The sequence below is a fragment of the Pogona vitticeps genome, chromosome 5 (assembly GCF_051106095.1).
Source record: "Pogona vitticeps strain Pit_001003342236 chromosome 5, PviZW2.1, whole genome shotgun sequence".
In the NCBI taxonomy this organism is placed as follows: Eukaryota; Metazoa; Chordata; class Lepidosauria; order Squamata; family Agamidae; genus Pogona; species Pogona vitticeps.
In genome coordinates this window covers 25,471,942-25,484,329 of record NC_135787.1, presented here as the reverse complement: position 1 = coordinate 25,484,329, position 12,388 = coordinate 25,471,942, and the positions used below count along the sequence as shown (strand labels likewise).

At 37.8% G+C, this 12,388-nt stretch overlaps 1 protein-coding gene and 1 long non-coding RNA gene across 4 annotated transcripts in view; both read right to left on the bottom strand.

The window, feature by feature from the left end:
• Nucleotides 1-4,553: 4,553 nt before the first annotated feature.
• Nucleotides 4,554-6,330, bottom strand: LOC144583196 (uncharacterized). Its single transcript, XR_013536861.1, has 2 exons — nucleotides 4,853-6,330; nucleotides 4,554-4,763 (listed from the first exon to the last, which is right to left on the bottom strand). It is a non-coding gene; the product is annotated as an uncharacterized LOC144583196 (long non-coding RNA).
• Nucleotides 6,331-8,666: 2,336 nt separating this feature from the next.
• EGF (epidermal growth factor) overlaps nucleotides 8,667-12,388 on the bottom strand; it is a 56,904-nt gene continuing 53,182 nt past the window's right edge. For 2 of the 3 annotated variants that reach the window (XM_078376576.1, XM_078376577.1), the window contains exons 21-22: nucleotides 10,492-10,594; nucleotides 9,291-10,200 (exon numbers count right to left, since the gene is read on the bottom strand). In XM_078376576.1, coding sequence (XP_078232702.1) covers nucleotides 10,166-10,200; nucleotides 10,492-10,594 — 138 coding nt within the window. In that variant the 3' untranslated portion in view covers nucleotides 9,291-10,165. Of the gene's footprint in view, nucleotides 10,206-10,491; nucleotides 10,595-12,388 lie in introns of all 3 variants that reach the window. The other variant, XM_020808853.3, reaches the window with a different exon arrangement.

Here is a 12,388-nt window from a genome sequence, read left to right as displayed (position 1 = left end):
TTCTGGGACTTCCAGGCTACACAGGCCCACAAATACAGATATCCATAGATACCTGACCTGTTTCAGAGGCTCCGTGGCTGTCTTGGGCCTACTTCCTGTTGTGATCAGTTGTTAAAGGAAGCTGCCATGGTGCTTCCCGAGAGTAGTGGTCTCTCTGCCCTTTAGGTTCTATAAAGTGCACCTCATGAAGAACTATACACCCAGGAAGCACTGTGGCAGCTTCCTTTTTTATAGCACATTTACTACAGATGTCAGAGGCAGCCATTGAGCCTCTGAGGCTGGCTCTGATCCAGGTGAGCAAAATATAAGTTCTGTGGTTTTGGTCTGTTGCCTGGAATTCTTGGAAAATTCTGGGAGCTGGCATCCAAAATATATGAATGGAACATCCTAATCACCAGGGTGATCTTTCTTCCCTAGATGCAGCATATGGTGCCCCTATTGGATTAGATCCTGTGCAACTTCAGCAGAAAGGAGGATGGGAAGCTCTACTGAGGGACTAGCTCTGTTTATAGCGCCTCTTGTCCCTCCATTCAAGCTGCTCATTATAGGAATTACTATGTATCATTAAGAACTGGTCCTAGGTTTGTTTGTGTTGCCTTACCATCTCATTTGCCTTTTATGCTCTTACAGATGCTCTTTTCAAAGATACTTCCTTATTTGTCATTGATCTTACATAAAAATGTCTTTTGGCTGAAAAATAGTATACGAATGCTTGAAATAAATAAGTTGTTCCCTATAGTCATTACCAAGGGCTACATACTCATAGTGCCTCCTGCTAGATCAGGAGTAGGTGGCCATGTCTCCTATATCATAGGCTCAGTCCTCTATTTGTGGATATCCCATGTTTGAAGACCAGTCCAGGTCCATCATGATAGAGGACAACAGGACATTGACATGCTCTATCAAGAGTTATCATTAATGCAGAAGACTGAACAGGTATACAGATAATCATAATCTGCACTATGGTGAAATTTATGAGACTTCTGTTTTCTACCTAACCTGCATTTATACATGTACAAATAATGTGTACATATATGAGGAAGGTCTTTGGAAGAGCACTAAATGGATAATTGCATTTATGTGACCACCTCTGCAGATCTTTCTGGTGGTAATAATGCTTGAAGTCCATGCAACTGTCCATTCACAAATTTTTGTCCATAGCATTTTTATGGAGAAAAAATTAAATATTTTATTTTAAGGAAATAACATATGGCACCTGACATTAACGGACCATCTTGACCCACAGTATCAGTGAATACTCAATCATAGTAATACATTTAAACTTATTTTAGAGCCTTTTCATATATATATATAACAAAATAGACACATTGCCCTCCAAGCACTCGTGCCAAATGTTATTTATTTATTTGTTTGTTTGTTTGTTTGTTTGTTTATTCATTCATTCATTCATTCATTCATTCATTCATTCATTCATTCATTCATTCATTCATTAGCACACACTCCTGGCAGGAGCAGCAGTTTCCAGCAGGCAGAGTAGCCCCTCATTCTGCCCCTTTGCTTAGAGGTAGAGCATTAGATCAAAGAGTTTCCTCAGCAAATCCTGGTTACGATTAGGTAACTAGTATCCCATCTGAATTCTCACAACATACTATGTAATTCATGCTAAGTCAATTAAAAAAGTTCTCAGGGTGTTGCCTTGAGGCTCCGCTGGCTCAGACATCTGCTTGTCGACTTCTTGGTACTTTCTCTAAGGCTAATTGCCTTCCTTTGTTCCGTGATCACCCACAAACAAGTTTATATTTGTTTGTTCTATTGTTTATTTCTGTAGTCTGCTGTCTCTTGTTGATTTTCTTGTGTTATTCCTAATATTAAAACTAATCTATTGGTAAATACAAATAAAATGTTTGTTTTCTATTTTTTTATCTATAAAGAGGAGCCAAATTTGAGCCCACGATTGCCATTTAAAAGAGTTTTTAAAAACCTGACAACTGAACAAAACATGGATTTTTTCTTCTTTTGTATGATTTTGCTCTTAAAAGAAAGGGAGAAATGGCAATCCCAGAAAGGGTTCAGGATTTTTAAAAATCTTACTTTATCATCACAATGCCCTGGAAATATTTGGTTGCACTTTTTCTGTCAGAAGACTATAACAATGGGCCTTTCCCATTTTGAACTCTTTCTCTACCAGCTTTTAGCAACATAAAAAACCCTAATGGATTCTAGCAAAGTTTTTCCATGCCCTGAGAGGAAAAGAGTAATGCATAATGCATTGGTACAAATGCTAACAGACTTCTGCAAGAATGTTTACATTTATTTTTTATGACCTTGAGAAATTGATCTGTAAAGCAGTCCTGCTGGAGATTGCATATGGGTCCCGAATGGCATCCAGAGAGAGCAGCTTGTGTTCCTTCCACCACATCTGGTATATATTTACAGTTTTCAGAAGAACAAGGATTCACACTTCAGCAGGCTTTATAACAGGCAAAAGTCCTCCAAATGTTCAAATGCAGACCTTGGCAGTGAAACATTAGTTTTGCAAGATGTTTTTTAACTATTCTCTGGTGCCTCAAAAGGACACTTCTGTGAAATGGAGCAGGCATACCACTGGGAATAAAAACCTCATGTATTGAGGATACTGAACATCTTGCTTTCAGTAAGACATGGTGAAAGTCTCAGTTTTCTGCTAATCCTTTTGTACCTCTCAGCACAACTCCCATTCAGTAGAAGCCAGAATGAAGAAAGGTGTTTACAAATCTTGGTGCCTCACTCAAAACCTATGATAACTATCAATATCTTGAGCCATTTTTTTCTAAAATAGCTGGGAATATAGAAAATTATGATCCACTTCTCTTAAACCAGCTGGTAGATTGTCCACAGCATAGTTGATGGAACACTTGGGGATGTGTGAATTTAAGATGATTTTGTTTTAGTTAGCTGTCAAGATTTTATCCACACTAATCAAAATCCCTGTACTCCACCCTGCTTGGTGAGCAATAAATTGCTTGATTTCCCAACATAATTAAGAAAAAGCTCTTCTGCTGCTCAAACGTGTGTGGAAATATCTTGTTTGTAATCCAACAGCTACATCATTAATATTGACCTTTCTGAGCTGTTTGGGGATTTCTTTTTTTTTCTTTCTTTTCAAGATATGTGTTTTTCTGAAAAATTTTGTATTCCACCAAGATGACTGATACATCGTTCTTATGTAAAAACAATAAATGTGTGTGTGTTGTTATTGTTGTTGTTGTTGTTGTTGTTGTTGTTGTTGTTGTTGTTGTTGTTGTTGTTGTTTAGTTGTGTCCGACTCTTCATGACCCCATAGACCAGAGCACACCAGGCCCTCCTATCTTCCACTGCCTCCCGAGTTTGGTCAAATTCATGTTGGTAGCTTCGCAGACACTGTCCAGCCATCTCATCCTCTGTCGTCCCCTTCTCCTCTTGCCTTCACACTTTCCCAAAATCAGGGTCTTTTCCAGGGAGTCCTCTCTTCTCATGAGATGGCCAAAGTATTAGAGCCTCAGCTTCAGGATCTGTCCTTCCAGTGAGCACACAGGGTTGATTTCCTTCAGAAAGGATAGGTTTGTTCTCTATGAGGTCCAGGGGACTCTCAAGAGTCTCCTCCAGCACCACAATTCAAAAGCATCAATTCTTCGGCTGTCAGCTTTCTTTATGGTCCAGCTCTCACTTCCATACATCACGACAGGAAAAACCATAGCTTTGAGTATGCGGACCTTTGTCGGCAAGGTAAGATCTCTGCTTTTTAGGATGCTATCTAGGTTTGTCATTGCTTCCCCCCCAAGAAGCAGGTGTCTTTTAATTTTGTGGCTGCTGTCACCATCTGCAGTGATCATGGAGCGCAAGAAAGTAAAATCTGTCACTGCCTCCATATTTTCCCCTTCTATTTGCCAGGAGGTGATGGGACCAGTGGCCATGATCTTAGTTTTTTTGATGTTGAGCTTCAGACCACTTTTTGCACGTTCCTCTTTTACCCTCATTAAGAGGTTCTTTAATTCTTCCTCACTTTCTGCCATCAGAGTGGTATCATCTGCATATCAGAGGTTGTTGATATTTCTTCCAGCAATCTTAATTCCAATTTGGGATTCCTCCAGTCCAGCCTTCCACATGATGTATTCTGCATATAAGTTAAATAAGCCTGGGGACAATATACAGCCTTGTCGTACTCCTTTCCCAATTTTGAACCAATCAGTTATTCCATATCCAGTTCTAAATGTTGCTTCCTGTCCCACATATAGATTTCTCAGGAGATATGTATGTGTTTATATAAGTATATATGTGTATATGTATATGTATGTATATATATGTATATATATATGTGTGTGTGTGTGTGTATGTATATACTGTATATATACATATATGTATGCGTGTGTGTATATATTGACTAATAATATATATATTATTGTGAAGACTTTGCTAAGTAAGGTTGAGGTGTGTGAGTGGGACATGCATGCCTACCACCTGTCTAACCAATCAGTGGTTCACAACAACTGCAGACATAAAACAATATAATCAAAACAAATAAATTAAACAAATTTTAGACAAATTAAAAATTGGTGGTAGTTGAACAATAGGCTGAAAGTCAACAGTTCTTTAATTGGCAGATGTTGAAAGGCCAGATGAAACAAGTGTAGTTTTAACCATTTCTTGAAGGATGCCAAAGAGGGAACCAGGCAAATTTCCATTAGTATGTCATTCCAGAGGTGGGGCACCACCACCAAGAAGGCCCAGGCCATCATTCTCTCCTTCTGAGCCTCCATTGGGGTTAACGCCATCAGCCATCCAGCCTGGGAGGAATACATAGGATGAAGAATTGCCGTTCTCTCATGTAGCAAAGTGCCAAACTGATTAGGGCTTTGTAAGATAGAACCGTCACCTGGATAAAGTGTAGGGTAAAGGTGATGGTATTTATTTTTTCAGCCATATTCTGGACCAGCTGAAGCTTCTGTATCAGTCCCAGGGGCAGTTCTATGCAGGAGTAAAACAAAAATTTAAAATAAGAGTTCAACGATATCTGTCTTCTGCCATCATGACAACAGGTGGGAAGCAAAAAAGCAAGCTTCTGAATCCTTCAGAGTCCTCCATCAGACTGCACATTGATGAAACACAGGAAGGAGTGTGGAGAAACAGAAAAGTTTAGAATCCATTCTAGCCAGATGGCATAGCTATGGGAGCTGTAGTTGCTCAAGTTGCTCAACTGGAGACTGCAAGTTTAGAGAATTAGCTTGAAGCTGGTCCAAGATATTTTGGTGTCTGAGGCCAGAGCATCAAATGGTACCCACCCCCATTCACCCAAATGAAGATGGAGAGCTCTGAGAACAAGCCATCTTGTTTTGGCATATAAAATAGAAAGCCACATGAGTATCTCTCCCCAAACTGAGCAATAAAATGACAACAATCAGGTAATCATCAATTTCCTGCTTTTTCACAGTACTCAGCATCTCCTGCCTGAGGGAGCCATCTAATGTTGTCATCAGCATGCACATAAAAAGATTTTGTATCATTTGCTGGCTGCATATATCTCTGCAAGCAACAGGCTCGCAAGCAGCTACATTCCTTCTTGGATATAGATGGTACTATTTTGAATATAAGTGGCTCCCCATGCTTAGCAAATGAGTTTGCTACAGGATATACCTCTGAAGTATGTTCTCTCTCCATATGTGGAGGATGGTTCTGGATATAACAAATAACACAATGGTCTAAATGCAATTTTGTCCCAGTTACAGTGAACCCACTGATCAATGGGACTTATATGAGTGTCGTTGACTAACCACTCTCATCCATTGCAGTGCATCATAAGTCTACTTGTGACCAACATTTAGTTTAACCATTCATATGGTTGTGATAATTGACAAGTGAATACTAAGCCTTTCCTAGCTGATTATAACTTCCAGTGTAAAGATCATGCAATGACATTTTAAGTTTGTGTGAACTACTTTGAAATAATAGCTTTTAAAAATGGCAATGAATGGTTTTGCATTTGAATCCATGTGATTCAACCTAACTAGCCTATTAAAAAGAATAGATACCATATTATAGTAAGTAGCAATATTAACACAGAAAGTTGGAACTTGGACTGTGTTCACAAGTTACATGTGGAAGAAATAAAGTTTCGCATTATAAATCTCTGTTCCTGGTTGCTTTACATTCCAATGATTGGTCTTCCAGTGGTAACTGTTTCTGTTCTGTCTTTTGGAAAGTTACTGTAATTTCATACACATTCTTGAAAATCAATCTTTCATTAGAAGCAACTGTTTAAAGAACTTATCCACACTCCAGGCCTTTCTTAACAGTACTTTCAGCTAACTGGGTGGCATGTAATAACATCATAGTGCAAATTCTGACCTAGCATAGTGGAGGGATGGAGAAAAATATGCCATATTCAAGGTCACTTGATTAATTCTTCTACTGTAAATGCTTATGTTATGCCCTGTGGGGAAGTTCAGTGCTGTTTATAATTACAATAGTTTTAAATCTTTCCCCAAGTAATTCACTTTAAACAGTGTCAATGACAGGTATAATGATCAATATCACATATACTCAAGGTTCCCCCCTCAAAAAACATGCCTTGTAGCCATTTAGTAAAGTGTGATTCTTGCATGATATAGGAAATTCAGAGCCAGAGCATTCTTAGGCAGTTGCACTCTGTCTTCGATGATGATCTTTAGTATTTTGTCACTTCTCTAGGTATTGGGTAGAGTGTGGAAAACTTAGTTTTGGGACAACAATCTCCCAGGAAGTATGACAAATGGGCATGGCAAGGAATTCTGGTAACCACAGTACCAAGAAGTAAGTTTTCCAGATGCTGGTAGCTCCAGTAACAGCTCTTACCATCAAGGCATTTCTCCTAGTTATCGGTTGTTCTACTAAATAGTGTTTAGGCAGAGAGGAGGGCAAGAGACACTGTAGATTTGCCCAAAGATTGCATCTGATGATTTATCTGTAGAGGTGTAGAGCTTGGAAAAATTATTTTTTCTGGCTGTAACTCCCAGCATCTCCAGCCAACGTAGCTTAGAGCAAAACATGGGCTACAGTAGAACTAAATTCTACATTTCCGAGTTTCTTTGAACGGGAGCATTTTGACTGGCCTGTTGGCTATGGGCTGCTGAATAGAAATGATTTTAGCTTCTGCTCTTTAAATATTTAAATATTAATGGGACGTGGTGGCGCTGTGGGCTAAACCACAGAACCCTGTGCTGCAGGGTCAGAAGACCAGCAATCGTAAGATCAAATCCACGCGACGGAGTGAGCTCCCGTTGCTTGTCCCAGCTCTGCCAACCTAGCGGTTCGAAAGCATGCAAATGCAAGTAGATAAATAGGGACCACCTTGGTGGGAAAGTAACCGCGTTCCGTATCTAAGTCGCACTGGCCATGTGACCATGGAAGATGGTCTTCGGACAAAACGCTGGCTCTATGGCTTGGAAATGGGGATGAACACCGCCCCCTGGAGTCCAACACGACTGGACAAAAATTGTCAAGGGGAACCTTTACCTTTACCTTTAAATATTTACTGAAGATATGTCTACTGTTAGTTGGATTCTGTTTATGGCTGACTTCATGTGTTCATTCGTGGTTTCATACTTGTGGCTTGCCTTGATAGCAATTTTTGGAAGCTGCTTTAAAGGAAACATATAAATGTATGCAAATAAAAAAATATTGTTACAGGCTTAGATTATGAGCTCTTCCTCAGTCAAATTAAGTACATACTGTGAGCAGGAGGAGATAATTGCTTGTCTGAAAGCTTTGCATCATATGGCAACCTTCTTGCTGGCTGCACTGAGATTTTAGAACATTTTGCCTTGTGCATTCTATTTAGGCCCTTCTTTTTCTGCCTCAGGTCAAATGAGTTTTAGACAGCAACTTTATCACTAAATTAATTGAAGTGCTGCAATGTACATTCAAATAAAAGAATGTTTCTGAAGAAAATCATTATTTTAAGATGAGATCATTTTGGAGTCAACACAATCTAAGTGAGGAGATTTGTTGTTTACTATGGTACCTGTTGCCCATCTTTTAAAATTTAAAATAATTAACTTTTTTAAAAAATACTGTTTATTAAAAGAAAAAAAGAAAAAGGGAACAGCTAAATTGAACAATTAATTGACTAACATTATTATCTGGATAAAATGCTACATTAACAAAATGAAAGATACTTCCACTTAAGTAACAACTGCAGAAATGTTTTGAAGAAAGCAGCAGGATTTCCATGGCTACAGTCAAATCTTATTCATGCTTTCTTGGACTATGCAGTGAACTTACTGGGGCTTACCATCTACTCAGATGCGCATAAGCATGCTTAGAATTGCACTATAAATCTATTAATTTTAACAATGTGCTAAATTAAAAAGTTATACATACAAAAATATATCTCCGTTTTACTCACTGTGTTCAATTTCATAGTGGCAATATAGTTGAGCCATTTCTATTACAGAAAATCAGTTCTAAACCTGATTTTGTTCTAGTATTTGTGATAGCAATTTGTTGTAAACATGATAAATGTCTTACTCTATTCAGCACAGCTCAATGAGCCATTTTGAGTTGCTCAGCAATTTGCTTTATAAATTTATAGGATAACAATTCTCAATGGTGGACTCAGGAGGTTTTTAAGCAGTTGCTAGGATATGAAGAATGACATTATATCTGAAGAAGTGGACGTCCATGAAACCCACATTAAAATATAGCAGTTAGTCTTTAAGGTGCCACAACATTTTGTCTTCTTTATTTTTTCATTTTTTTTGGAATTTAGAGTACTGACTTTTCTAAGGCCTTCAGCCTACAGATAACTGTATTTCTTTCCTCTTTTTTAGTGGATGTTATTCTAGTGCCCTCAAAATAGTGTCTCTCTAACTGTCTCTTCCTCCCTTCCCCTTCTTTACACAGACACAATTTTTAATCACATTTTTTAAATTTTTGTTTTCATTCTCCCATCTTCCTCATGGGCAAGCAAGTAATTTGGTTCATAAAGCATTCAGTAAGAACTGAGGTGACAACAACTCTGACAAATGCTGAGAACTGTTGAAGTTTTCAGACTGGAATCAGGTGACCAATGGCTTCAGCCCACATGGAACAATGAGAACAATAAGCCATGTTGATTTCCAGTGCAAAACAATTCTATATTGGGATTTCCAATGTGGTACAGTGGACAGAGTAATGGACTAGGGCTCTGGAGAACAGGGTTCAAATCCCCACTTGCTCATGGAGACTCACTGGTGGAATGGAACTGATAAAACCACTCCATAAAATCTCACTTACCTTAAAAGCCCTGTCAGGATTGCTGTAAGTCAGTTCCGATTTGATGACACAGAACACACATCTTGCAGTTTTAAAAAAAGATGCCTGTAGTACAGATTTAATGACTGTTGAAGACTCTCTCGCCTTCAGTTTTTGATAAACCACCCAAAGATTGTTAATAATTCCTAGTAGGCCCCGGGACTTTCTACAATTATTTATACAATTATATGCAATACATGAAGCTGCTTCCTTCACAAACAGCCTCACAGCTACACTATGGTCATTTCCAGAAAAGAACTACTCTTCATGTCAGAGACGCTAGCAAAGTTAATACAATATACAGAGAACTGATGTTCTTGCAAAGTGAATGTAACTTTTTCATGTTGCATGTCTGCAGAAAATGGCTACAGTAAAATAATTCAGATGGTAATTCATATAAGCCACAACCACCCAGAATTGGGATCATTAATTTTTTTGGACTCCCAGAATCCTCCAGGTCGAGTACAACTGTAGTCCAGAAAAACCATTTCTCCAGCCTGTGTACCATCACTGCTAAGTTCTCCTCCCCATCATCCATTTATCTGTTAGCTAAAGTGAGCATGGCTGGCCTTTTACGTGCTACAAATAATGTATTAACATATGCAGAAAGGACATGGATCTTGCATCCTTCCAACACGTCAAACACCTGTAGCCTGAATGGGCAAGAATTGTATTTGTTCTGATGTTTTCAAAATTGTCGTTTAGACACTATTTCCGGAGTTCACAAATTACAGTCAGTTAGTAAGCCCTCAGATTTCCTAACTCAGTTCAACCAAACTGTGTGCTATGTGGATTTGGGGGCAGTGGGGGGGGGAGTTAGTTCCTAGTGTCTTTAGGGTGCCATTCCAGTGAAGCAGCTGAAGGTCACTGTGTGAATCAAACCATACTTCTGTTTAACTGGAGACTGAGGCATGATCCGCTACTTCCTCTGGCAGCAGTCATTTCCACTGCTCACTGTGCTGAAATAAGAGAGGTGGGAAGAAAGGAGAAATCAGAACTTGGACTCAACAAGTTACAGGCAATAACATCACTACCCAATGTAGCTCACACAGTTATGTCCTATATGGGAGCTGTTTCTCATAAGTTGCTTCTCGTATAGCTGGGCTTCTACACAGGCTAGACTCAAACCAAACCACTTGGAAAATATGAAAATCAGAACTAAAATTTTTGGTTTTATTTTGATTCTTACTAATTTTTCCATGTCATGGAATTTATCCCCCCAAAGTTCAAAAACGTCCTGCTTACAGTGTTCTGAGAGGCAGAAATAACCAAGATCTTCTGTATAACAGTCTGTTCTTCCTGGGGCTCTTTCTTTGTGATTATCATCACATTCCATTGCAACAATTAACTAAAAAAAATAGACAATACATGTGCATTTCTAACGAGAGATGGGATATATGTATGTTATTCCTACATGCAATAATTATTTGAAATATACAATTGCAATTTATTTCAGTAAGCTTCACATGTCAGAACTCTAACCATAGATTATTTGCCTTCAAGTCAGTTCCAATTTATGTGGACCCTTTCCAGGGTTTTCTAGATATAGAGTATTCACAAGTGCTATATCATTCCCTTCCTATGGGACTGTGCAGCTTGTTCAGGGTTACACAGGATCACTCTTTTCCTGGGAAGTATAGTTAGGAATTAAACTTGCAACTATACAAAATTCAATGAGCTATCCAATCAGCTGTCACAAATCTAGTCTCTAATTATTTAAGAAGAGGGTCCCCATTAATAGTCAGAACTTAGAGATAACTCATTAACTAATTAATTGTCCTTAATTTGCTTTTTAAAATATTAATTATTTTAAAAGATATTATTTTAATGACTAAATGCCAATGACATTAAATGGTGGGGTAACAAGTAACATTTGTTATTTATTTAATTTGTCCGATATGGCAAGCTTTCTTTTTCTTTTTTGCAGTTTTAGTTCTTCTAATTAATTTTTAAAATCCAAATCTGATGTGTTATTAATGTTCCAATAATGATTGTAATATTAAATAAATTTTATAATTTTCTCTTCATGGTTTAAAGTTAACAATTTAATGTTAACCCATCAGTATTAATACTTCTGGTTTCTATGGTTTTTTTTTCCTTTTTTAATGTTTTATTTCAGACTGAAAATGTAAAGATGCTCATACGGAGATATTCATTATACAAATACTGAAGTTATCTGGACACACCTATGACTATTCCCTATAAACATCCCTTCATTTTCAGTTCTGTCTTGCATATTTAAGCATCTTCCTAGCAACCTACAATGGTATCAGGGTAAAAGATTTTGTATTTTATAAATTGCAGTTGATAACTTTATCCATTGTAGTTGGTAGCTTTAGGAAACAGATCCACAGAATATCAACCAAATTAACAAAAGATAAAGAGTTGACAATGCAAAGTATGTCACAGCAGATTAAGATAGATTTGATCTTAATGACTCAGTCCAATGTTTAGCTATTTAATTAACTCTCATACTTATATTAGTAACTGAGCCTAACAGTAGCAACAACTGCTGCTAAGGACAGTCCGCTTGCTGTCACAAACAGTCTAAATAATGTGCTTGCAGTTCTAGTGCACTCTCCTGGTTTTAGAAATTCTATATTGTTTACAAATTATGTTCTTCCTCTTTTGGGAGGAATATGTATATATACCGAAACGTCTTTGTCCTATTTTCAATTTTTTTTTATTTTTTTATTATTATTTTTTTTTGTTATCTGTTATTTGGAGCACAAAAAGTGATATACTGTCATTTTATATGATCAACAATACCTATTATGGAACTGTGGTCAGTATGTATTGAAAGATATACTATCAATACTAGCACAGAGTGCTGTCCTCTGAAGATGCTGGCCACAGAGACTGGCGAAATGTTAGGAAGAACAACCTTCAGAACACGGCCAAAGAGCCTGAAAAACCCACAACAACCATACTATCAATAGTTTGATATACTGTCTGCATTTTGGAGAATCAAACACAGAGAAGACTTCTCAGTATACTCTCTTGGAAGAGGGGGAAAGGAAATTAGGAAATACATTACACTTGCCAGCAATATTCAGTGTAAAAGGAACTTTGTTCTGTCAGGGTGGTATAAAATTGGTCTCTCTGTAAACGATAATGAATAGTTTAAGGAGATTTCATCGCT